The sequence below is a fragment of the Balaenoptera borealis genome (genome assembly GCF_965194805.1).
Source record: "Balaenoptera borealis genome assembly, chromosome: 13".
Classification (NCBI taxonomy): Eukaryota; Metazoa; Chordata; class Mammalia; order Artiodactyla; family Balaenopteridae; genus Balaenoptera; species Balaenoptera borealis.
In genome coordinates, this window is record NC_138870.1 from 33,592,403 (window position 1) to 33,618,380 (window position 25,978).

General features: G+C 35.1%; 1 protein-coding gene across 1 annotated transcript in view; it reads left to right on the top strand.

Moving 5' to 3' along the window:
* Positions 1-25,978, top strand: part of MUC19 (mucin 19, oligomeric) — a 119,805-nt gene that overhangs the window by 25,017 nt on the left and 68,810 nt on the right. The window contains exons 26-30 of the mRNA XM_082351374.1: positions 454-693; positions 1,358-1,514; positions 2,435-2,560; positions 4,224-4,365; positions 5,055-5,086. Coding sequence (XP_082207500.1) covers positions 454-693; positions 1,358-1,514; positions 2,435-2,560; positions 4,224-4,365; positions 5,055-5,086 — 697 coding nt within the window. The remainder of the gene's footprint in view (positions 1-453; positions 694-1,357; positions 1,515-2,434; positions 2,561-4,223; positions 4,366-5,054; positions 5,087-25,978) is intronic.

Below are 25,978 nucleotides of genomic sequence, written 5' to 3' on the forward strand. Positions count from 1 at the left end.
AAGGCTCCACATCTATTCAACCTTACGTGAAATATTAAATGTAATCAAAGATGATAGAATTTGGTGAAAAATAAATGCAATAAACCTGAAGCATTCTCGTTTAGCCATATGTGGTTGATGGTATATAGATAGAATTAATGTAATCCTCGGAACAAATATTCTAAGAACCTAAGAGTATACTCCTGTATGATTTGAAGCTGATGAATATAATTATTTTTAAATTCTTAAGGCATTTATCTTGGTCAATACTGCAATATAAGATATCTTGGATTAAATGGGAGCAGAATCTTATCCACAGATTCTGGTTTCCATCCAAAATTTGGAATTTAAAATAGATTTATAATATACACAATCTTAATATCTCTATCATATATCTATCTATCCATATCTATCTATCTCTCTATATGTCTCTAGCATAACTCACTTTTAAAGTTCCCTTTCTGATCTATATAGGGCAAAGTGTGTGGTCTTTGTGGAAATAACAATGGCGATCTTAAGGATGATTTCACAACGAGATACTCATCAGTAGCTGCTGGAGCACTGGAATTTGGAAATAGCTGGAAAACAAGTCAAGAATGTTCAGACACAGTAGCTCAAACCTTCCCATGTGACTCAAACCCATACTGTAAAGCTTGGGCTGCGCGGAAATGTGAGATCATCCGGGACAGCACCTTCAGAGACTGCCACAATAAGGTAGTGGGGCTCTGAGAGCAATGGCAGGCACAGGTTTTGCTCTCAGGTACTCAGGTGCTGTGCTTGATGCCAAAAATCTTGGCTTTCTGTGCACCAATGGTGAAAAGAAATATGGCGACAGAGTTTTGGAGCAATGAGAAAAATGGCTTTAATCTTTGCCTGGCAAAGGGGAAAACACAGCAGGCTAGTGCCTCAAGAACTGTGCCCCCCTTCCCTGGGGAACAGGGAAAGTTTATATAGCCTGGGGCTCATGGTCTGGGGTAGGTGATAAGGCTCAAAGTAATTAAGGTCTTGCACGTCTTTTTTTCTGCAAATTCATGACCAAAGCTGGCGTCAGGCAGCTCAGCAACTGGGTCTGGTGTCCCTGAAGTTACTGCCTGTGACCTTCTTTCTGAAATGAAGAGTGCTACAAGGGAGTATAGGGGAGAAGAAATGCCAGGTGCAAAGGGTAATTCATATGGAGTCAGAGAGTAACTAGCTTTGTGAAGGACAAGTCTAGCTACAAGTGTTTGTTAGTAGTAACAGCTAAAGAATAACCAAGATTGCTTAACTCTTTCAGGTGTGGTTATATTGTCTCCCCAGTCTGTTCATTGTTTTCTTATTTTCCTTGTTTATAAGAAAAGAAAATCTCATTTCTATTTTTGCTGCAACATGGTCTTCATAGGTGGACCCCAGTACGTACTATGATGCATGTGTTGAAGAAGCTTGTGCATGTGACATGGAGGGGAAGTACCTGGGATTCTGCACAGCTGTGGCGATGTACGCAGAAGCATGCAGTGTGGTTGGAGTCTGTGTTACATGGAGAAAACCAGATCTCTGTCGTAAGTCCATATGTTGTTATTCTTCAAAATGTAATCAGACAGAATTGTTTTGTTAGACAACCATTTGTCTCCTCATATTTTCTATAAAATACATATTCTTGTGCATAGACAGGTTTAAACACATGTTAATGTTTGTTTATGATTGGGAAAATTGAATATTGATGGAAAATATTTCTTATTCATACTTAAATGAACAATGAACTGTTTACCTATCTTGGTATAGTTATATATTCTTAAATATTTACCTCATATATCACTTTTGGTTGAAGTCCTCACACATCATCTTGAAAACTTCTACAGAGTTCTAGTCAAGATAAACTGTAAAATGAATATAAACTGAATTTTGTTATGTGTGGAATGTGGTAGCTTTAGTAGAAATTAGTCAACACATTTCCTTCCAAAGGAAGGTATGATAAGAGAAAATGTGCCAAATGAGAAATGTTGAAATTGAATCCTCATTTTATTTAGTTTATTATGTACAACTTTATATATTATATTGAAATCTTTAGTTGCCTCATTTGGGAACTGTTATTTACATATTAAAGAAGCTTGATTTTCCTGGAGATTTATTTTTCTCATTTAAGCTTAGACATTAAAACCATGAATATAGACTATGACCTAAAATAGCTAAAAAATGGGAAAATTAATATTTACTCTTCCACCTCAAACCAATCTTATTGTGAGATGTCAAAGAAAAGTGCTATTTTGATTCTATATGCTTTTCCTCCTTTTTTTGTAAGCTGTTTTTGCTCATATAGCAATTTAGATAAAGCCAAAGGGACTTGATAAGACAGAATGATATACTTTAGTTCTGTTTATTGTTAGTATCATTCAAAAACTCTTATAAAAATGCTTTGGAAAATGAAAGTTGAAAATTGTCATATAATGAATGCAAGTAATTTGATATAATTCAATCATAGCTATCTACTGTGATTATTATAATGCACCTGGGGAATGCAGCTGGCATTATGAACCTTGTGGTACAGTGACTGCAAAAACATGCAAAGATAGAGTAATTGGCCAGAAGTTTTCTGTACTTTTAGAAGGTAAGACATATTTTAATAATTTCCATGAAGAAGTGCAAATTATACTGATATCTTAAAACTGGAAAATGTTTTAAGATACTGACAATTCAGTATCTTACATTTTGTAATTTAATGAATAGTTGTTTATCTTTATTATGACATTAATATTTCTACATTTGAAACATTTTGTCTAGACATAAATTATCTATTTAACGAGAGAGGGAGAGAGAGATAGAGAGAGGGGGATAGGGAGAACATAGCGATCTGATCCCATTGGCAATCTTTATACATTTCATTAGACAAGGTAGTTTGTTGAGAATGTAGTTTCAGAATGCAACATATAATATAGTCTCACTTGAATGGAGGCCAATTAACTATATCCCACAGTTAAAAATTACCTTATTCCTAGCATTACATATCTTAGAGAAAAAGAAAGAAGTGGCAAGAAAACAAGATGATACAAAAACTTTCCAAAAGTCACATCTGTGTTAAATCCCAGGCTTTGAGATATTTTCAGCCCATTTTATTATGATTTCTGTTATCTTTGTCTACCCTTGTGAAAGTAGATATTTAGAACTGGCATTGACATTTCAAGACCCATATTTATCCAAGTCTTGCATTATGTTCAACATCGTGGCTGTCATTAAAGTAGTAAATCATTTAAAATATTTTAGGAAACATTTTAGAAAAAAATTAAATCAGCCAAAATTTCTAAATTCTCAGGTTTATATTCATTGCAAGAGGGTCTGAATCCTGTTCAAGTTTTTTTTTTAACAAAACATCTTTATTTATTTATTTATTTATTTAACATCTTTATTGGAGTATAATTGCTTTACAATGGTGTGTTAGTTTCTGCTTTATAACAAAGTGAATCAGCTCTACATATACATATATCCCCATATCCCCTCCCTCTTGTGTCTCCCTCCCATCCTCCCTATCCCACCCCTCTAGGTGGTCACATAGCACTGAGCTGATCTTCCTGTGCTATGCAAATGCTTCACGCTAGCTATCTATGTTACAACTGGTAGTGTATATATGTCCATGCCACTCTCTCACTTTGTCCCAGCTTACCCTTCACCCTTCGCGTGTCCTCAAGTCCATTCTCTACATCTGCGTCTTTGCTTCTGTCCTGCCCCTAGGTTCTTCAGAACCATTTTATTTTATTTTTTTAGATTCCATACATATGTGTTAGCATACGGTATTTGTTTTTCTCTTTCTGGCTTACTTCACTCTGTATGACAGACTCTAACTCCATCCACCTCACTACAAATAACTCAATTTCATTTCTTTTTATGGCTGAGTAATATTCCATTATATATAAGTACCACATCTCCTTTATCCACTCATCTGTCAATGGATACTTAGGTTGCTTCCATGTCCTGGCTATTGTAAATAGAGCTGCAACGAACATTGTGGTACATGATTCTTTTTGAATTATGGTTTTCTCAGGGTATATGCCCAGTAGTGGGATTTCTGGGTCGTATGGTAGTTCTATTATTAGTTTTTTAAGGAACTTCCATACTGTTCTCCATAGTGGCTGTTTCAATTTTATATATTTTTGCTAAGAGTATGCTGTTGTTTTGCTATTATCTACTTCGGTTCATGGAACCATTGAAGTAAGTTTACAAAGGTACAATGCAGTTTCAGCAAATAGAGATGAACTGCGGGTCATTTTTACACACAGGCTGTTATGCTAAGTGCCCAGACAGTGCTCCCTTCCTGGATGAGAACACCATGAAATGCGTCAGTTTGTCTGAGTGCAGCTGCTTCTATAATGACATCATACCTGCTGGTGGAGTGATCCAAGATAACTGTGGGAGAACATGGTAAATTCTCTAACTGTCCAGTATTTCTGTTTCTTCCATTTTTATTTAGAAAACAATTAAGAAATAAATCAGTGAATATATTTTTTAACTGTTATTTCTAAATGGGAAGGTCAGCTTTAGGTTCAGTTTTATATCACTTACGTTGGTTATTTTGTGTTTTCAGTAAATCCACATATCAACAAATGGTTTGTTAAATCCTATACTTTGTGCAGAAGACAGAACAGAAAATGTCACTATGTACTTTTGGGTAAAAAGAAAGTTTTCATTCCATAAATGTAAGATCATGTTTATAGGCTTTCAGACAGTGACATGGAAGTGAAGAGGGGAGGTCTGTACTAGAGCGGCATGGCCATCAAAAAAAGTCATGTTTGAAACTTAAAATCTAAGAACTAACTTTACAGCTTGACTCCAAACGTTCCTTTAGGTCCCAAGAACTCCTCAGTGAAAAGATTAGGAAACAGTACATGAAAAATACAAAAAAACAAAAAAAAAAACAGTTTGAATCCACAGCATGCTCTTGGGGAAACAGTTATTTACTGTTCTCTTATTTGGTTCTGTTTTGATTTTCACTGTTAGGCAATTTGTTATTTTAAATTTGGGAGATGTATGTAATTAGGAGCTAAAAATTTCAACCTCATTCTTGTTTTTTATTTTGATTGTTTCTTTTTTGTTTATAATTTAACTTTCAGCTATTGCATCGCAGGAGAGTTGGAGTGCAGTGGTGAGTCACTATGTTTTAGTCTAATCGATTTAGGAAAGATGAGGTAAAGGGTTTGGAATCTTTTCAGACCATCAACAGCAGAGGAGTAAATACTTAATGCTTTAGACTGCTCCTCAGTGGATTGAGACAATTCCATTTCATGGTGTTTGTTCATATTGGGTCAGTTCAAAACCAATGTTGTCAAGGCACTTTGAACCACTGGTAGATGGGGCAGTTCTCCTGCCACACTCCTACCTGTCTGTAGGTTCTGGGAATTAAGGGAGTGAGACATCAACTAAAATAGTTTAATAAAGGGATGGAGTGGAAGGTGAGGATTATATAGATAGAATTCAATACTTGAAGGATTACTCATATGCAACATATATCTTAGAAAGAAATTTCAATAAGCTTCCAAAGAATATATAAACGACTCCTTTTTTGCATTTGAAATTGCAAGAAGTGAAATAAAAAAAGCCAGATAACTCATAGGCAACTTGAGTTTTAGAATTTTTTTTCACAATTTTTCATTCCTGTCAATAATAGTAATTTATAATTATTTCAGAAACTGCTCCTACAAATTCAACAGTTACAGGTAAAATCATTGTGGTTTAAATGTGTATTTCTGATGTCTTTTTATGGATAATCATTTATAGTTTCACATGAATCTGTGCCAATAAAAGATATGCTGGTAAGTACGCTGATATAAAATTTCAAATTAAAATTAACAGTTACTAGAAAATATGTAAAAATATTATTTCATTATACTCCTGTGAATTAGGTTAGAAATATGATTAGAACGTACAATAGGTATTGTATGCTTATTAGTTAAATATAATCATCCAAAGCTTGACATTTTTAGACGATAATTGGAACAAGTGGAATGAAAAAGAAGTAAATGTGATCTCCTGTGAAGTAAATATTTTGAAATCATGATTATACTGGGAGATGACTTGAAAACATAGAAATAAATGTTAATTTATTTTTCTTAACTCATGTATTTGTTGCAAGCTATAATGTTATCTCAGTTATGTCCATTCAAGAGAGTATTGGGCAAAATGCAGTTTAACTTTGGGTTTGGAACTTGTAATACATTGGTGATATAAGTGTACTTAGAGTTGCTACAGTACACTTACACATTCCTGTCTTGTATGATTCAGGGATAGAATTTATTTCCTGTTGATCAATATTTGGAGGTGGTGTCAATTAAGAGATAGTATAGTAAATTGGAAACCTTAGGTTTTGGTAATGTATTTAGTATGTGGTCATCAGTGAAGTGTTATTTCTTTTAGTTATCATTGGTTATTTTCCTAAAGCTAAGGTATCACAAGTCAGGGTTCATTTTGGGCCTGTCTTATAAAGTTCCTGTGAGATTTTGGTTAAGTGGTAATAACAGAAAATAATTATTTTTGTTGGGCATACAGCAAGTATATAGTGTTATTCATATTGATTTAATGAAAGATTGTCTTGTTAATTAACCTCTGCATACAACTTCAGAAACTTTTATTGAGTTTATGGCAACTGGTTTCTTGAACTAAATTTTCCAGCAAAATTATTTAAGTAATTTATTTTCATAAATATTGTCTTCCCTAAACAGTTTCTACTACAACAGCTACCTCCATACTAAGCGCTGAAGCAGGTAAAAAAAATGCTTATTTGTTTTTTTCTTCTAAATAAGCATCAAAGTGAATTTGCAACTCAGGCATTTGGCCCTTTTCTCAAATTTGTCGTTCTCTATTTATTTATTTCCTACATGCCAAATAGCAGGGTCTACATCCCAACTGTGATATTGGTGAAGAATCTCTTCCCTATTCAGAGATCATGTGTCCTCAAAAGAACATTCTACATATTACTAATTTGGAAGAAAGTGACTACAGAAGAAAATTCTATGCTAAATTCTTTGAAAATAATTTATATTTTCTTTTCAACTGACACCAAGGAATTTTAACTTTAATTGAATCATTTGTAATTAAAGCAGTGGTCAGAGAAGTACAGGAGTACTTCTGGTAAATGAATTTAGCTGTTACATTTCATTATTTATTTGAATTTTAGAGATATCTAACCCATGTCTAAATAAATACTTCGTAATCTTGCCTTTCAACACCATTTTAACAGACATTTCCAAATATTTGTCTCCTCTTTTGCACAGCAATTACACTGGTGACCAGTAGCTCAGGCACAGGCAAGCCATAATCATCAACCGCAACTTAATCAAGAGGGCATTAAAAAAAATTCCAAAACTTCCTTTTTCAGTATTATACCTTTGCAGTTACACTTTTCAGGGAAGACTTTTTTATTTAACATCTTTATTGGAGTATAATTGCTTTACAATGGTGTGTTAGTTTCTGCTTTATAACAAAGTGAATCAGCTATACATATACATATAACCCCATATCTCTTCCCTCTTACGTCTCCCTCCCATCCTCCCTATCCCACCCCTCTAGGTGGTCACAAAGCACAGAGCTGATCTCCCTGTGCTATGTGGCTGCTTCCCACTAGCTATCAGTTTTAAGTTTGGTAGTGTATATATGTCCATGCCACTCTCTCACTTTGTCCCAGTTTACCCTTCCCCCTCCCCGTGTCCTCAATTTCATTCTCTAGTAGGTCTGCGTCTTTATTCCCGTCTTGCCCCTAGGTTCCTCATGACTTTTTTTTTAGATTCCATATATATGTGTTAGCATACGGTATTTGTTTTTCTCTTTCTGACTTACTTCACTCTGTGTGACAGACTCAAGGTCCATCCACCTCACTACAAATAACTCAATTTCATTTCTTTTTATGGCTGAGTAATATTCCATTGTATATATGTGCCACATCTTCTTTATCCATTCATCTGTTGATGGACACTTAGGTTGCTTCCACGTTTCGGCTATTGTAAACAGAGCTGCAATGAACATTGTGGTACATGGCTCTTTTTAAATTATGGTTTTCTTAGGGTATATGCCCAGTAGTGGGATTGCTGGGTCATATGGTAGTTCTAATTTTAGTGTTTTGAGGAACCTCCATACTGTTCCCCATAGTGGCTGTATCAATTTACATTCCCATCAACAGTGAAAGAGGGTTCCCTTTTCTTCACACCCTCTCCAGCATTTACTGTTTGTAGATTTTTTGATGATGGCCATTCTGACCGGTGTGAGGTGATACCTCGTTGTAGTTTTGATTTACGTTTCTCTAATGATTAGTGATTTTGAGCATCCTTTCATGTGTTTGTTGGCAATCTGTATATCTTCTTTGGAGAAATGTCTATTTAGGTCTTCTGCCCATTTTTGGATTGGGTTGTTTGTTTTTTTGATATTGAGCTGTATGAGCTGCTTGTATATTTTGGAGATTAATCCTTTGTCAGTTGCTTCATTTGCAAATATTTTCTCCCGTTCTGAGGGTTGTCTTTTCATCTTGTTTATGGTTTCCTTTGCTGTGCAAAAGCTTTTAAGTTTCATTAGGTCGCATTTGTTTATTTTTGTTTTTATTTCCATTTCTCTAGGATGTGGGTCAAAAAGGATCTTGCTGTGATTTATGTCATAGAGTGTTCTGCCTATGTTTTCCTCTAAGAGTTTGATAGTGTCTGGCCTTACATTTAGGTCTTTAATCCATTTTGAGCATTTTTCACAGAACTGGAACAAAAATTTTCACAATTTGTATGGAAACACAAAAGACCCCGAATAGTCAAAGCAATCTTGAGAAAGAAAAACAGAGCTGGAGGAATCAGGCTCCCGGACTTCAGACTATACTACAAAGCTACAGTAATCAAGACAGTATAGTACTGGCACAAAAACAGAAATATAGATCAATGGAACAGGATAGAAAGCCCAGAGATAAACCCATGCACATATGGTCACCTTATCTTTGATAAAGGAGACAAGAATACACAATTCAGAAAAGACAGCCTCTTCAATAAGTGGTGCTGGGAAAACTGAACAGCTACATGTAAAAGAATGAAATTAGAACACTCCCTAACACCATACACAAAAATAAACTCAGGGAAGATTTTTTTTTCTACTTTTGTTTTGTTTGTTTTTAACATTTTAGAAGAAAACTTTGGGAAAAAATGTTATACAAACTGTTAAGAATCTTTGACTTTTTACTTGTGGTCTATAGATTTTAAACTTTAATTTTACATTTTGACATCTATTTACCTATTTAATCAAATTTCTCTGAAACATTAATTTCAAGTTGATCCATTTTATATATTGCCATAGATGCTATCAGTAACACAATTTTCCTTCCACATGAAACTTATTTTTTTCCATTATGTTCTCCAATTCAGCAGCTTCCATTCCAGGGATTACTACATCAAGCAGTGAAATAATAGGTAGGTGAATCGACAAGCCTATAAACTGACAAATATAGGCTTTTACATATATTAAAATTGTTTTTTACATATTAGAATCAACAGACCCACTCTCCTATACTTAGGACCCTTTTCTTCCCCTCAATTAACATTATTTTTCTTTCTCCTGTTATTTATTACCTTCTCCAATCTGTCTGTCTCTGTATATACATATATATTTTAAAACATAATATTTTATTGAGGTATAATTGGCATGTTAACATTATATTAGTTTCAGGTGTTCAACATAATGATTTGATATTTATATATTTTGCAAAATGATCACCACAAGAAGTCTAGGTAACATCCTTGAAGTCACAGATAATGGTTTGCCATCCTTGTATTCCCAATTGCACTTAGTCCCAAGCTATATAATAGTTAGTATTCAATAAATATTTGTAGAGTGAATGGATGATTCTTCTTTTCCCTGTCCCAAATTTGTAATTCAGGTTTTTTCTTTTGGCACAGAATTTCTAGTGAAGATTAGACTATTGATTAGATATTATTTATACTGATGAATCTTATAGTTCATACATTTCATTCATTGGAGCTAATATTTCTTCTGTAGAATACAAAGAGGGTGTAAAATCAAGACTACTTTTTGATTATAATTTTATATCATGATATAGAATTATGACTAATTTGGGGTACTTTTGTAATTTTTAGTGTTGTCTGATTTATTTGGTGATTAATACATGTTGCTTATATTCAAAGGGCAAACATGTAACTTTATCACCATCATAGTGTGGAATATCATTAAAATGCCCAACTGACATGTTTAATTTCTATCAAACTTTCTCTTATGTTGAATATCATTAGCAGGTCTGGCTCTTTCAATGTAATTTTAGAAGGACTGACATGTTTCAGAAATATTTTTCTTTATTCTATAATTGTAAATTTATTTCTGAAGGCTTAGTAACAATTTCATCCCAATAGTTGTTTAATATACACTGCATAATGATATTCTATCTATGTATTATCTCAGCCATAAACAATGGACTGAATTCCTAATTCTCAGCCTTTTTCTGTTTCTAAGATAAGTAATTTGGTTCAGTTATATAGGTCTCTTTCAGTTAAAATAAAATCATTCACTCAGCTACTAAAACTTTTGAATCTTGAGGCCATTTAAAGTATTCTTGACTGTTGATTTGATGAACTGTGTAGTCATGCATGAGTCATAAGCAATTTGGATAACTATTTCAATATGATGCTGATATCTGCATCTTGCATTAAAAGTAGGCAATCAGAACTAAGAAGACTGGTTTGATTTTTTCCAGTTTATACATATATTTTCTTTTATTGCCTTTTCTTCCCCAAGCATTCTGTTTTGAACATAATATTCTGGCAATTTAATTTTGTCAACATTCTGTATTGTAGCAAGCAAACTTTTCATATAAAACAGAAGGCCATGAGTAGATTACCTAGAGTTTTTGTTACTTCATCATTAGCAACTGATGAGGTTTTAGATGTAAAATTAACCTTAAAACACTACAGAAATCTCATCAATTGCTTCCACCATAGCATTTAAAAAATTATAAATCTAATGTAGAGTTTAATTATAGGGAAGATTAGCTAAGTGATTTTTTCCTGAATTCAGTTGCTATTATTTATGACTTTTAATGCTTAACCTTACCAAATCTTACCAAATCCTAATGTTTTATTTAATTTCACTGAAACTCCAACAGACATTTCATGCTCTGTTAGTATAATATTATTTTACTAAAACATCTTAGTACTGTATTACAATATATAGCAAATGATAACTGTTAATGAGTGCTTACTATATTTTAGTCATTATATCAAGAACTTTTTATTCAATTTCTCATTAAATCTCAAAAACCCCCTGATTCCACAATCCTCCACAACACACTTGCCCTCATATTTTACAGGAGAGAGGATACAAAGAGCTTAAATATTTTTTCCAGCATTACAAAGATCAGAAGAAAAAGGGATTTTCTGGTATGATGTAGAGAGAAAAAAGGGTTGTCTTTTCCTTTTTATCCGTGAAAGCAAGAAATTATAGTCAGAAGTTATAATTTCACAGATGTGAATCATTAAGGCTTGCCCCAACGTTAATCTGAAATCAGGAGAAAAAAGTAGTTTTTAGAAGTTCATTTTTTTCATGTTAAAATTCTGTAAATGTGCCACAAATCAAATAAATTTTAAATAGATTTAGTCAAATAATCTCAATAGAGAGAAAACATTGATTATCAAGTTATAGAATCAGTAGTAACTTTCCAGAATTTTTGGATAATGTAGATGTAGCTTTATATTGATGCTGGAATAAATTAGTAATTGCTTATTTCCCAGATGAATTGAGGCACCTAAAATTTTGTATATTAATTAAATTTCAATTCTAAAATAATTATTAGTGGTTTAATGCTTAGCTCCTCATTGACTATTCCACAACATCTTTTCTGAGAATATGCCCGTATAATACATAACAGGTAGGAACTTAGAAATTATTCAAATAATCATGGATTTAGTTTCATCAAAAACCTGTAACTTGGGGGCTCAGATAGTACCACTTGGTTATCTTTGTTCATTCAATTAACTGCGTAACCATACATTTTATTTTATTTAATTAATTTATTTTTAAAACATCTTTATTGAAGTATAATTGCTTTACAATGTCCTGTTACTTTCTGCTGCATAACAAAATGAATCAGCTATATGTATACATATAACCTCATAGCCCCTCCTCTTGCATCTTCCTCCCACCCTCCCTATCCCACCCTTCTAGGTGGTCACAAAGAACTGAGCTGATCTCCCTGTTCTATGTGGCTGCTTCCCACTAGCTATCTATTTTACATCTGGTAGTATATATATGTCAGTACTACTCTCTCACTTCTTCCCAGCTTACCCTTCCCTCTCCCCATGTCCTCAAGTCCATTCTCTATGTCTGTGTCTTTATTCCTGTCCTGCCCCTAGGTTCATCAGAACCTTTTTTTTTTTTTTTATTCCATATATTGTGTTAGCATATGGTATTTGTTTTTTTCTTTCTGACTTATTTCACTCTGTATGACAGACTCTAGGTCCATCCACCTCACTACAAATAACTCAATTTCGTTTCTTTTTATGGCTGAGTAATATTCCATTGTATATATGTGCCTCATCATCTTTATCCATTCATCTGTCCATAGACACTTAGGTTGCTTCCATGTCCTGGCTATTGTAACTAGTGCTGCAATGAACATTGTGGTACATGACTCTTTTTTTTTTTCAACTTTTAGTTTTATTGATCTTTGCTATTGTTTTATTTGTTTCTATTTCATTTATTTCTGCTCTGATCTTTATGATTTCTTTCCTTCTGCTAACTTTGGGTTTTGTTTGTTCTTTTTTCTCTAGTTTCTTTAGGTGTAAGGTTAGATTGTTTACTTGAGATTTTTCTTGTTTCTTTAGGTAGACTTGTATAGCTATAAACTTCCCTCTTAGAACTGCTTTCGCTGCATCCCATATGTTTTGGGTCGTCGTGTTTTCATTGTCATTTGTCTCTAGGTATTTTTTTATTTCCTCTTTGATTTCTTCAGTGATCTCTTGGTTATTTAGTAACGTATTGTTTAGCCTCCATGTGTTTGTATTTTTTACATTTTTTTCCCTGTAATTCATTTCCAATCTCATAGCGTTGTGGTCAGAAAAGATGCTTGATATGATTTCAATTTTCTTAAATTTACTGAGGCTTGATTTGTGACCCAAGATGTGATCTATCCTGGAGAATGTTCCGTGCGCACTTGAGAAGAACGTGTAATCTGCTGTTTTTGGATGGAATGTCCTATATATATCAATTAAATCTATCTGGTCTATTGTGTCATTTAAAGCTTCTGTTTCCTTATTTATTTTCATTTTGGGTGATCTGTCCATTGGTGTAAGTGAGGAGTTAAAGTCCCCCACTATGATTATGTTACTGTCAATTTCCTCTTTTATAGCTGTTAGCAGTTGCCTTATGTATTGAGGTGCTCCTATGTTGGGTGCATATATATTTATAATTGTTATATCTTCTTCTTGGATTGATCCCTTGATCATTATGTAGTGTCCTTCCTTGTCTCTTGTAACATTCTTTATTTTAAAGTCTATTTTATCTGATATGAGTATAGCTACTCCAGCTTTCTTTTGATTTCCATTTGCATGGAATATCTTTTTCCATCCCCTCACTTTCAGTCTGTATGTGTCCCTAGGTCTAAAGTGGGTCTCTTGTAGACAGCATATATATGGGTCTTGTTTTTGTATCCATTCAGCCAGTCTATGTCTTTTGGTTGGGGCATTTAATCCATTCACATTTAAGGTAATTATCGATATGTATGTTCCTATGACCATTTTCTTAATTGTTTTGGGTTTGTTTTTGTAGGTCCTTTTCTTCTCTTGTGTTCCCACTTAGAGAAGTTCCTTTAGCATTTGTTGTAGAGCTGGTTTGGTGGTGCTGAATTCTCTTAGCTTTTGCTTGTCTGCAAAGCTTTTGATTTCTCCATCAAATCTAAATGAGATCCTTGCCAGGTAGAGTAATCTTGGTTGTAGGTTCTTCCCTTTCATCACTTTAAGTATATCATGCCACTCCCTTCTGGCTTGCAGAGTTTCTGCTGAGAAATCAGCTGTTAACCTTACGGGAGTTCCCTTGTATGTTATTTGTCGTTTTTCCCTTGCTGCTTTCAATAATTTTTCTTTGTCTTTAATTTTTGCCACTTTGATTACTGTGTGTCTCGGCGTGTTTCTCCTTGGGTTTATCCTGTATGGGACTCTCTGCGCTTCCTGGACTTGGGTGGCTATTTCCTTTCCCATGTTAGGGAAGTTTTCGACTATAATCTCTTCAAATATTTTCTCTGGTCCTTTCTCTCTCTCTTCACCTTCTGGGACCCCTATAATGCGAATGTTGTTGCCTTTAATGTTGTCCCAGAGGTCTCTTAAGCTGTCTTCATTTCTTTTCATTCTTTTTTCTTTATTCTGTTCTGCAGCAGTGAATTCCACCATTCTGTCTTCCAGGTCACTTATCCGTTCTTCTGCCTCAGTTATTCTGCTATTGATTCCTTCTAGTGTAGTTTTCATTTCAGTTATTGTATTGGTCATCTCTGTTTGTTTGTTCTTTAATTCTTCTAGGTCTTTGTTAATCATTTCTTGCATCTTCTCACTCTTTGCCTCCATTCTTATTCCTAGGTCCTGGATCATCTTCACTATCATTATTCTGAATTCTTTTTCTGGAAGGTTGCCTATCTCCACTTCATTTAGTTGTTTTTCTGGGGTTTTTTCTTGTTCCTTCATCTGGTACATAGCCCTCTGCCTTTTCATCTTGTCTATCTTTCTGTAACTGTGGTTTTTGGTCCACAGGCTGCAGGATTGTAGTTTTTCTTGCTTCTGCTGTCTGCCCTCTGGTGGTTGAGGCTATCTAAGAGGCTTGATGGGAGGCTCTGGTGGTGGGTAGAGCTGACTGTTGCTGTGGCGGTCAGAGCTCAGTAAAACTTTAATCCACTTGACTGTTGATGGGTGGGGCTGGGTTCCCTCCCTATTGGTTGTTTTGCCTGAGGCAACCCAACACTGGAGCCTACCTGGGCTCTTTGGTGGGGTTAATGGCAGACTCTGGGAGGGCTCACGCCAAGGAACACTTCCCAGAACTTCCGCTGCCAGAGTCCTTGTCCCCACGGTGAAACAGAGCCAGCCCCCGCCTCTGCAGGAGACCCACCAACACCAGCAGGTACGTCTGGTTCAGTCTCCCCCAGGGTCACTGCTCCTTCCCCTGTCCCGATGCGCACACTACTTTGTGTGTGCCCTCCAAGAGTGGGGTCTCTGTTTCCCTCAGTCCTGTCGAAGTCCTGCTATCAATTCCCACTAGGCTTCAAAGTCTGATTCTCTAGGAATTCCTCCTCCCATTGCTGGACACCCAGGTTGGGAAGCCTGACGTGGGGCTCAGAACCTTCCATGACTCTTTTTGAATTATGGTTTTCTCAGGGTATATGCCCAGTAGTGGGAATGCTGGGTCATATGTAGTTCAATTTTTAGCTTTCTAAGCAACCTCCATACTGTTCTCCATAGTGGCTGTATCAATTAACATTCCCACTAACAGTGCAAGAGGGTTCCCATTTCTCCACACCCTCTCCAGCATTTATTGTTTGTAGATTTTTTGGTGATGGCCATTCTGACCAGTGTGAGGTGATACCTCATTGTAGTTTTGATTTACATTTCTCTAATTATTAGTGATTTTGAGCATCCTTTCATGTGTTTGTTGGCAATCTGTATATCTTCTTTGGAGAAATGTCTATTAAGTCTTCTGTCCATTTTTGGATTGGGTTGTTCGGTTTGTTTGTTTTTTTTTGATATTGAGCTAAATGAGCTGCTTGTATATTTTGGAGATTAATCCTTTGTCAGTTGCTTCATTTGCAAATATTTTCTCCCATTCTGAGGGTTGTCTTTTTGTCTTGTTTATGGTTTCCTTTGCTGTGCAAAAGCTTTTAAGTTACATTAGGTTCCATTTGTTTATTATTGTTTTTATTTCCATTTCTCTAGGAGGTGGGTCAAAAAGGATCTTGCTGCGATTTATGTCAGAAAGTGTTCTGCCTGTGTTTTCCTCTAAGAGTTTTATAGTATCTGGCCATACATTTAGGTCTTTAATCGATTTTGAGTTTATTTTTGTGTATGGTGTTAGGAAGTGTTCTAATTTCATTCTTTTACATGTAGCTGTCCAGTTCTCCCAGCCCCACTTATTGAAGAGGCTGTCTTTCCTCCATTGTATATTCTTGCCTCCTTTATCAAAGATAAGTTGACCATATGTGTGTGGGTTTAGCTCTGGGCTTTCTATTCTGTTCCATTGATTTTTATTTCTGTTTTTGTGCCAGTACCATACTGTCTTGATTACTGTAGCTTTGTAGTATAGTCTAAAGTTAGGGAACCTGCTTCATCCAGCTTTGTTGTTCTTATTCAAGATTGCTTTGTCTATTTGGGGTCTTTTGTGTTTCCATACAAATTGTGAAATTTTTTGCTCTAGTTCTGTGAAAAAAGTCATTGGTAGTTTGATAGGCATTGCATTGAATCTCTACATTGCTTTGGGTATTATAGTCTTTTTCATAATATTGATTCTTCCAATCCAAGAACATGGTATATCTCTCTATCTGTTTGTATTGTCTTTAATTTCTTTCATCACTGTCTTATAGTTTTCTGCACTCAGGTGTTTTCTCTCCTTAGGTACGTTTTTTCCTAGGTATTTTATTCTTTTTGTTGCAATGGTAAATGGGAGTGTTTCCTTAATTTCACTTTCAGAATTTTCATCGTTAGTGTATAGGAATGCAAGAGATTTCTGTGCATTAATTTTGTATCCTGCTACTTTACTAAATTCATTGATTAGGTCTAGTTGTTTTCTGGTAGCATCTTTAGGATTCTCTATGTATAGTATCACGTCATCTGCAAACAGTGACAGTGTTACTTCTTCTTTTCCAATTTGGATTCCTTTTATTTCTTTTTCTTCTCTGATTGCTGTGCCTAAAACTTCCAAAAATATGTTGAACAATAGTGGTGGGAGTGGACAAACTTGTCTTGTTCCTGATCTTAGAGGAAAAGGTTTCAGTTTTTCACCATTGAGAATGATGTTGGCTGTGAGTTTGTCATATATGACCTTTATTATGTTGAGGTAAGTTCGCTCTATGCCTACTTTCTGGAGGGTTTTTATCCTAAATGGGTGTTGAATTTTGTCGAAAGCTTTTTCTGCATCTATTGAGATGATCATATGGTTTTTCTCCTTCAATTTGTTAATATGGTGTATCACATTGATTGATTTGCATATATTGAAGAATCCTTGCATTCCTGGTATAAACCCCACTTGATCATGGTGTATGATCCTTTTAATGTACTGGTGGATTCTGTTTGCTAGAATTTTGTTGAGGATTTTTGCATCTATGTTCGTCAGTGATATTGGTCTTTAGTTTTCTTTTTTTTGTGGCATCTTTGTCTGGTTTTGTTATCAGGGTGATGGTGGCCTTGTAGAATGAATTGGGGAGTGTTCCTCCCTCTGCTATATTTTGGAAGACTTTGAGAAGGATAGGTGTTAGCTCTTCTCTAAATGTTTGGTAAAATTCGCCTGTAAAGCCATCTGGTCTTGGGCTTTTGTTTGTTGGAAGATTTTTAATCACAGTTTAAATTTCAGTGCTTGTGATTGGTCTGTTTATATTTTCTATTTCTTCCTGGTTCAGTTTTGGAAGGTTGTTCTTTTCTAAGAATTTGTCCATTTCTTCCAGGTTGTCCATTTTATTGGCATATAGTTGATTGTAGTAATCTCTCATGATCCTTTTTATTTCTGCAGTGTCAGTTGTTACTTCTCCTTTTTCATTTCTAATTCTGTTGATTTGAATCTTCTCCGTTTTTTTCTTGATGAGTCTGGCTAATGGTTTATCAATTTTGTTTATCTTCTCAAAGAACCAGCTTTTAGTTTTAGTGATCTTTGCTATCACATCCTTCATTTCTTTTTCATTTATTTCTGATCTGATCTTCATGATTTCTTTCCTTCTGCTAAATTTGTTTTTTTTTGTTTGTTTGTTTTTCTTTCTCTAATTGCTTTAGGTGTAAGGTTAGGTTGTTTATTTGAGACTTTTCTTGTTTCTTGTGGTAGGCTTGTATTGCTATAAACTTCCCTCTTAGAACTGCTTTTGCTGCATCACATAGGTTTTGGGCCATCATGTTTTCATTGTCATTTATTTCTAGGTATTTTTTGATTTCCTCTTTGATTTCTTCAGTGATCTCTTGGTTATTTAGTAGTGTATTGTTTAGCCTCCATGTATTTGTATTTTTCACAGTTCTTTTCTTGTAATTGATATCTAGTCTCATAGCGTTGTGGTCAGAAAAGATACTTGATATGATTTCAATTTTCTTAAATTAAGTGAGGCTTGATTTGTGACCCAAGATATGATCTATCCTGGAGAATGTTCCATGAGCAATTGAGAAGAAAGTGCATTCTGTTTTTTGGGGATGGAATGTCCTATAAATATCAATTAAGTCCATCTTGTCTAATGTGTCATTTAAAGCTTATGTTTTCTTATTTATTTTCAATTTGGATGAGCTGTCCATTGATGAAAGTGGGGTGTTAAAACCCCCTACTGTGATTGTGTTACTGTTGATTTCCCCTTTCACTGTAGTTAGCATTTGCCTTATGTATTGAGGTCTCCTATGTTGGGTGCATAAATATTTACAATTGTTATATCTTCTTGGATTGATCCCTTGATCATTATGTAGTGTCCTTCTTTGTCTCTTGTAATAGACTTTATTTTAAAGTCTATTTTGTCTGATATGAGAATTGCTACTCCAGCTTTCTTTTGATTTCAATATGCATGGAATATCTTTTTCCATCCCCTCACTTTCAGTCTATATGTGACCCTAGGTCTGAAGTGGGTCTCTTGTAGACAGCATATATGCAGGTGTTGTTTTTTTTATCCATTCAGCTGGTCTATGTTTTTTGGTTGGAGCATTTAATCTATTTACATTTAAGGTAATTATCAATATTCATGTCCCTGTTACCATTTTCTTAATTGTTTTGGGTTTGTTTTTGTAGGTTTTTTCTTTCTCTTGTGTTTCCTACCTAGAGAAGTTCCTTTAGCATTTGTAAAGCTGGTTTGGTGGTGCCGAATTCTCTTAACTTTTTCTTGTCTGTAAACGTTTTAATTTCTCTGTCAAATCTGAATGAGATCCTTGCTGGGTAGAGTTATCTTGGTTGTAGGTTTTTCCCTTTCATCCCTTTAAATATGTCCTGCTGCTCCCTTCTGGCTTGCAGAGATTCTGCTGAAAGATCAGCTGTTAACCTAATGGGGATTCCCTTGTATGTTATTTGTTGCTTTTCTGTTGCTGCTTTTAACATTTTTTCTTTGTATTTAATTTTTGATAGTTTGTTTAATATGTGTCTTGGTGTGTTTCTCCTTGGATTTATCCTGTATGAGACTCTCTGTGTTTCCTGGACTTGATTGACTATTTCCTTTCCCATGTTAAGGAAGTTTTCAACTATAATCTTTTCAAATATTTTCTCAGTCCCTTTCTTTTTCTCTTCTTCTTCTGGGACCCCTATAATTAGAATGTTGGTGCGTTTAATGTTGTCCCAGAGGTCTCTGAGACTGTCCTCCATTCTTTTCATTCTTTTTTCTTTATTCTGCTTTGCGATAGTTATTTCCACTATTTTATCTTCCAGGTCATTTATCCGTTCTTCTGCCTCTGCTATTCTGCTATTGATTCCTTCTAGAAAATTTTTATTTTCATTTATTTTGTTGTTCATCATTGTTTGTTTACTCTTTAGTTCTTCTAGGTCCTTGTTAAACGTTTCTTGTTTTTTCTCCAATCTATTTCCAAGAGTTTGGATCATCTTTACTATCATTATTCTGAATTGTTTTTCAGGTAGACTGCCTATTTCCTCTTCATTTGTTTGGTCCGGTGTGTTTTTCCCTTGCTCCTTCATCTGCTGTGTGTTTCTCTGTCTTCTCATTTTGCTTAACTTACTGTGTTTGGGGTCTCCTTTTTGCAGGCTGCAGGCTTGTAGTTCCCGTTATTCCTGGTGTCTACCCCAGTGAGTGAGGTTTGTTCAATGTCTTGTGTAGGCTTCCTGGTGGAGGGGATTGGTGCCTGTGTTCTGGTGGGTGGGGCTGGATCTTGTCTTTCTGGAGGGCAGGGCCGCGCCCGGTGGTGTGTTTTTTGGTGTCTGTGAACTTAGTATGAATTTAGGCAACCTCTCTGCTAATGATTGAGGTTGTTCTCCTGTCTTGCTAGTTGTTTTGCATGGGACGTCCATCACTGGAGGTTGCTTGCCATTGGGTGGAGCTGGGTCTTAGTGTTGAGAGGGAGATCTCTGGGAGAGCTCTCACCAACTGATATTACATGGGGTTGGGAGGTCTCTGGTGGTCCAATGTCCTGAACTCAGCTCTGCCACCTCAGAGGCTCAGGCCTGACATCAGGCCAGAGCACCAAGACCCTGTAAGCCACACAGCTCAAGAAAAAAGGGAGAAAAAAGAAAGAAAAAAAAAATTTTAATTATTAGAATAAAAAAATAAGAAGAAAGAAAAAAAAGAATAGAACAACCAAACCAATAAACAAATCCACTAATGATAACAACTGCTAAAAACTAAACTAAGATAAATATAAAAATCAGAAACAAGTCAGTCACAGACAGCAAACCCCAAGTCTACAATTGCTCCCAAAGTCCACCGCCTCAGTTTTGGGATGATTCGTTGTCTATTTAGGTATTCCACAGATGCCGGGTAAATCAATTTGATTGTGGGGATTTAATCCACTGTTCCTGAGGCTGCACAGAGAAATTTACCTTTCTCTTCTTTTTTCACACAGCTCTGGGGTTCAGCTTTGTCTTTGGCCCCACCTCTGCAAGTAGTTCACCCTCAGGCATCTGTTCCCTGCCCAGATAGGAGGGGTTTAAACAGTGGCTGATTAGGGGGCTCTTGCTCACTCAGGCCAGGGTGAGTGAGGGGTACAGTACTCATAACTGGAATGCAGGGTGAGCCTGCAGTGGCACAGACTGACTTGACGATGTAACAGCCTGAGGCATGCCATGTGTTCTCCTGAGGAATTTGTCCCTGGGTCATGGGACCCTGGCAGTGGCAGGTTTCACAGGCTCCCAGGGGAGCAGGGGGTGGTGTGGATAGTGACCTGTGCTTGCACAAAGGATTCTTGGTGGCTGCAGCAGCAGCCTTAGTGTTTCATGCCCATCTCTGGGGTCCGCGCTGATAGACACGACTCACACCCTTCTCTGGAGTTCATTTAGGCAGTGCTCTGCCTTCTGTGGGCAGACAGGGAAGGAGTTCCCTCTCCTGTGCACCCTGAAACAATGGTCTCTTGCCTCTTAGGCAGGTCCAGATTTTTTTCCAGACTCCCTCCCAGCTAGCTATGGTGCACTAGCCCCCTCAGGCTGTCTTCACGCAGCCAACCCCAGTCCTCTCCCTGGGATCCGACCTCTGAAGCCCAAGCCTCAGCTCCCAGTGCCCACCCACCCTGGTGGGTGAGCAGACAAGCCTCTCGGGCTGGCGAGTGCTAGTCAGCACTGATTCTCTGTGATGGAATCTCTCCTCTTTGCCCTATGCACCCCTGTTGCTGCACTCTCCTCCATGGCTCTAAAGCTTTCCCCCTGCCCACCCCCCATTTCCACCAGTGAAGGGACTTCCTAGTGTGTGGAAACTTTTCCTTCTTCGCAGCTCCTTCCCTGAGGTGCAGGTCCCATCCCTATTCTTTTGTCTCTGTTTTTTCTTTTTTTCTTTTGCCCTACCCCAGTACGTGGGGATTTTCTTGCCTTTTGGGAAGTCTGAGGTCTTCTGCCAGCGTTCAGTAGGTGTTCTGTAAGAGTTGTTCCACATATAGATGTATTTTGATGTATTTGTGGGGAGGAAGGTGATATCCACGTCTCACTCCTCTGCCGTCTTGAAGGTCCCCCCTCTGGAACCACACCAACCATAAATTTTATAGTTCAACTTGTGCTATAGATTCCTGGACTGGGTATAAAATGTTGAGATTTAAATGTAACATTTTTGAATTTTAACAATCATAAGAGATAACATGTCCATTTGCTGGTGACTGAAGTATCATAAGAATCTACTTAAAGTGAGGATGGCAATCAGTAAAATCTCAGAAGTATGAGTATGTTTATTGATAGTCTTATTTTGAAGCTCTTAAAAAAACCAAGTTTAATGTTCTATTGATCTTCATTTTTCATGTAAGAATAAAACATTTCATTTTAAGGCACATCAACATAATTTTTAAAAAAACTGGTTTTATAAATTCATCCAATAAGCATCATGCCATAGTAAAAATAAAACAGTTTAAAGTGTTTGCTTTTAGAACACTTTTTTCCTTTTTTTCTTTTTAATTTTTATTGGAATATAGTTACTTTACAACACTGTGTTAGTTTCTACTGTATAGCAAAATGAATCAGCTATACACACACACACACACACATATATATATATATATATCTCCCCTCTTTTTTGGATTTCCTTCCCATTTAGGTCACCACAGTGCATTGAGTAAAGTTCCCTGTGCTATACAGTATGTTCTCATTAGTTGTCTATTTTATACATAGCTTCAATTGTGTATTTGTGTCAATCTCAATCTCCCCATTCCTCCCACTCTACCCTTTCCCCCTTGGTATCCATACATTTGTTCTCTATGTCTGTGTCTCTATTTCTGCTTTGCAAATCAGATTATCTATAACATTTTTTAAAGGAAGTAAGGATCCTTTTTGTGGAGAAATTGCCTTGCACAAATTGTAGGCTTGAAAATCATATCCCATCTCTTTTACTGACATCAGTGATTTAAAAGTTGAGCAGCATTTGACAAGTTGTGATGAATTCATAACTACATAATGATTTTTGGTTTTTAGCTTTCTAGTGGTGAAGCTCTCTTGATCAGTGATGAGAAAAATGGATCCCAAAATAAGAGTTTAGTCATCATCACTAGCAAGTTTCTTGTTTCTTTCTAAATATAGTATGTCTCAACTAAAAATATTTAAATAGACACTGAAAAACAAAATGTAATATTTTCAGATATAATATAGCTAGGAAGACACATCATTTTGAACATGTGTTGCCTCCCCATGAACTGTCTACATTAGATGGAAGGATTTCTTTCTTAGACATGAGAACCCATTTTACCCAGAAATTTAGTTTATAGTCTCAGTGTTCTAAATGTACTTTCATTTTGGATAATATATTTGTCCTTTCGAATTGAACCAATATGATTAGTGGGTTAATTTAATTTAGCCAAAACTCTTCTATTTTTATTTTCTGCATTGTCTTAAGATATCAATGTGGTATGTAAAGAAACCTATGATTCTTGAATAGGTAAGATTTATTTCAAAAAGAGACTGTGCAGAAGGGCACCTTTTTTCCATTATCTTGTTCCCTGGGTGAAGTACTTTTGATCAAGTACTAGATCAAATACTTCCCTGTATCAAGTACTTTTCACTGGCCATTAGTTACTTTTTTGTTTTTGTTTCTTACCTATAACTTGAAAGGAGTGTACAAATTATTTTAAAGTTCCTTCCATAAATTTAAATGACCTTTTCAGATAGATCAAAGGCATTCCTGCCAGATAGAAGGAGAAAGACCTGGGTGCTCAGAAGAGGATTGATGATGTATTTGACTTTAAAACTTTAAAAGCACAAAGGAAGCAATATGCAAAGCTTAAGCTTTTCCCATGCCTTATATATCTATTTTCTTTTCTATACAGTAAAGGCTTTCGAAGTGTTAAAATGCCCTGAGAGATGCTTAGCCAACCATTGCAATAAGTATGTTATTTTTAGAAGAAAAATTGTGCAATTATGTTTTTTTTTCTGTTTAGTTTGACAAATCTTGACACAGAGCTAATATTTACTGAGCACTATTATAATTATTTGACACATATTACCTCATTTGATATAGAATTCTATGAAGTGGGCACCATTATTTTCCTCAATTTACAAATGAGGAAATGGAAGCACAAAAGGTTAAGTTGTGTGTTGAAGGTCACTTGGTAATAAGTAACAGAGAGAGGATTAAAATCCAGGACATGGTTTTCTAGATTCTAGTCTTAAGGCTTTTGTGTTTTGATATTTTAAAAAAAGTTAAATTTAATTTAAATCAGTTATTGAAGTAGTAGCATATAATTGCAGATTCCAGTTTCAAATTGGGACTTGTGTTAAAACTTATAATAACTTATTTAATAAGTTTCTAATAAATTTATAACTTATTTAATAAGTTTAATAAATTTATAACTTAATAAGTTTCTATTAAAACTAAAAATAGCTAAATGGGATACTAATTCATATAATTAAATGTAGGTTACTGTTACATAACAATTTGATATCTTAAAATGCATTTTTCTTTTCTCAAAAAATTAAATTTTATCAGAATTTATATAAGTTGTATATAAATTTTATTTGTTTGTATAATGTGCTTATTCTAAAATTGCATCAATCATAGAAAGAAGATAATTGTACCAGGATATTACAGAGAGCCAGCTGAGTGTAGTGGGAAGCAGAAGCAGATAAATAAGAACGAGAATCTCTTCTCTTTTCTTACTAGCTGTATGACCCTAGTTTTAGTCTGTCAAACACTCTGAAGATTAGTTTTCTTACTTTTTCAGTAGGAAAAATATAATATCTACATTACAGGACTTGAGTAGATGTGATAGTGCAGCTTCGTGTAATACATAATAAATACTCAGTAAAGTCAAATTTATTACTAGCTACAATTTTTTAAAGAATAATTCATTATGTAAATAAACTTAAATTTTAACAGAGGAGTTTAGTATTTTTAATAATTAATCACAAACATACTGCTTCCTTAATTAAAACCAATTTTATGAATTTTAAACTTTTTTCAGAAATAAGATATTTTGCAAAAAATAAACTTTGCAGTACTGAATTTTTTGTTTATTACGGCAAATGTTATAGATACTCCTTAAGATTATCTTTCAAATTTATATTAAGTAAAATAGAATCCATTGAAGAAAAAATGCAAATTAATCATTTATAAACGATTTTGTAAAAATGTAAATGGTTCTTAGAAGTAAACAAAAAACTTAGCAGTAGCTGGGAAATTAATTTCAAGATTTTATTTTAATTATTAAGTTTATGGAGAGGTGAAAAATAAATGAGGTTAAAATAATAAAATAAATTATCAATTTTATCATGAGGTAAAAATAAATGGACACAGTCACTTTGAAAATTGTTAGGGTGGATTACTACTTTGTAATACACAGAGCTATCAATATTTTGGTAAAGGCAGCTCTTTCTATTATCATTTATGTCTTGGCAACAAAGAATCTGTTACACATTAATTCATAACATCAAGTACTTTAGCGTGTATGTTCATCTGCAAGTAATGGAAAAATCAACTGAAATTGTAATGGTTATGGATGTCAAAATTAATGAGAACAGAAATGCTTTATCTATCAGTTTTGGTAATTAAACCATGAAGACAAGTGGACGTGGATTCTCATATATTCCTGTTAGTAGAAGCTTATCCATACCTTTTATTGCTGTATCAACAATTTCAGACCTACCTCTTCCCAAGTTCTTTTGTGGGAAAAGATAACATGACTTTGTTAAAAAACATATGGCAAGAACTAAACCAAAATCTTAGTAGGAAAGTAATAATGGAACAAAAATCTTAGGGACTCTTTGCAGAAAGTCACTGGATTCATGATTCTATTTTCTATAGTAGGAATTGACTGAACAGTTAAATCACCTATTGGTATTAGAGGCCAAGTAAACTTGAGACGAGAAGTTCACTTTATGTTTTTCTCAGGTATTACTAGAACTCCAGTGCCTATCACCTCCACAGCTGGAAGTGTGGGCACCACAGGAGCAGTGGGCCCCACCTTCACCAGTCCTGGGCTCATATCAGGTAAATTAAGTTCAGAACAAATATACTAGCCACCCCTAAGCAGCTGGTTTCAGGCAATGCTGCTCAGTGCAATATTATACAAAATAAATGTATCTGACTTATGTATAATCAGATTTGGATGTTCTTTATATGTAATTAAAATGTAGACTCTTTAGTTTTTGCACAAGTTACTTTCTTATTGAATATCATGTTATAATCATATACACCCATTACCTTGAGAGTCGACAGCACACCCTTTTTTAACAGAAAAAA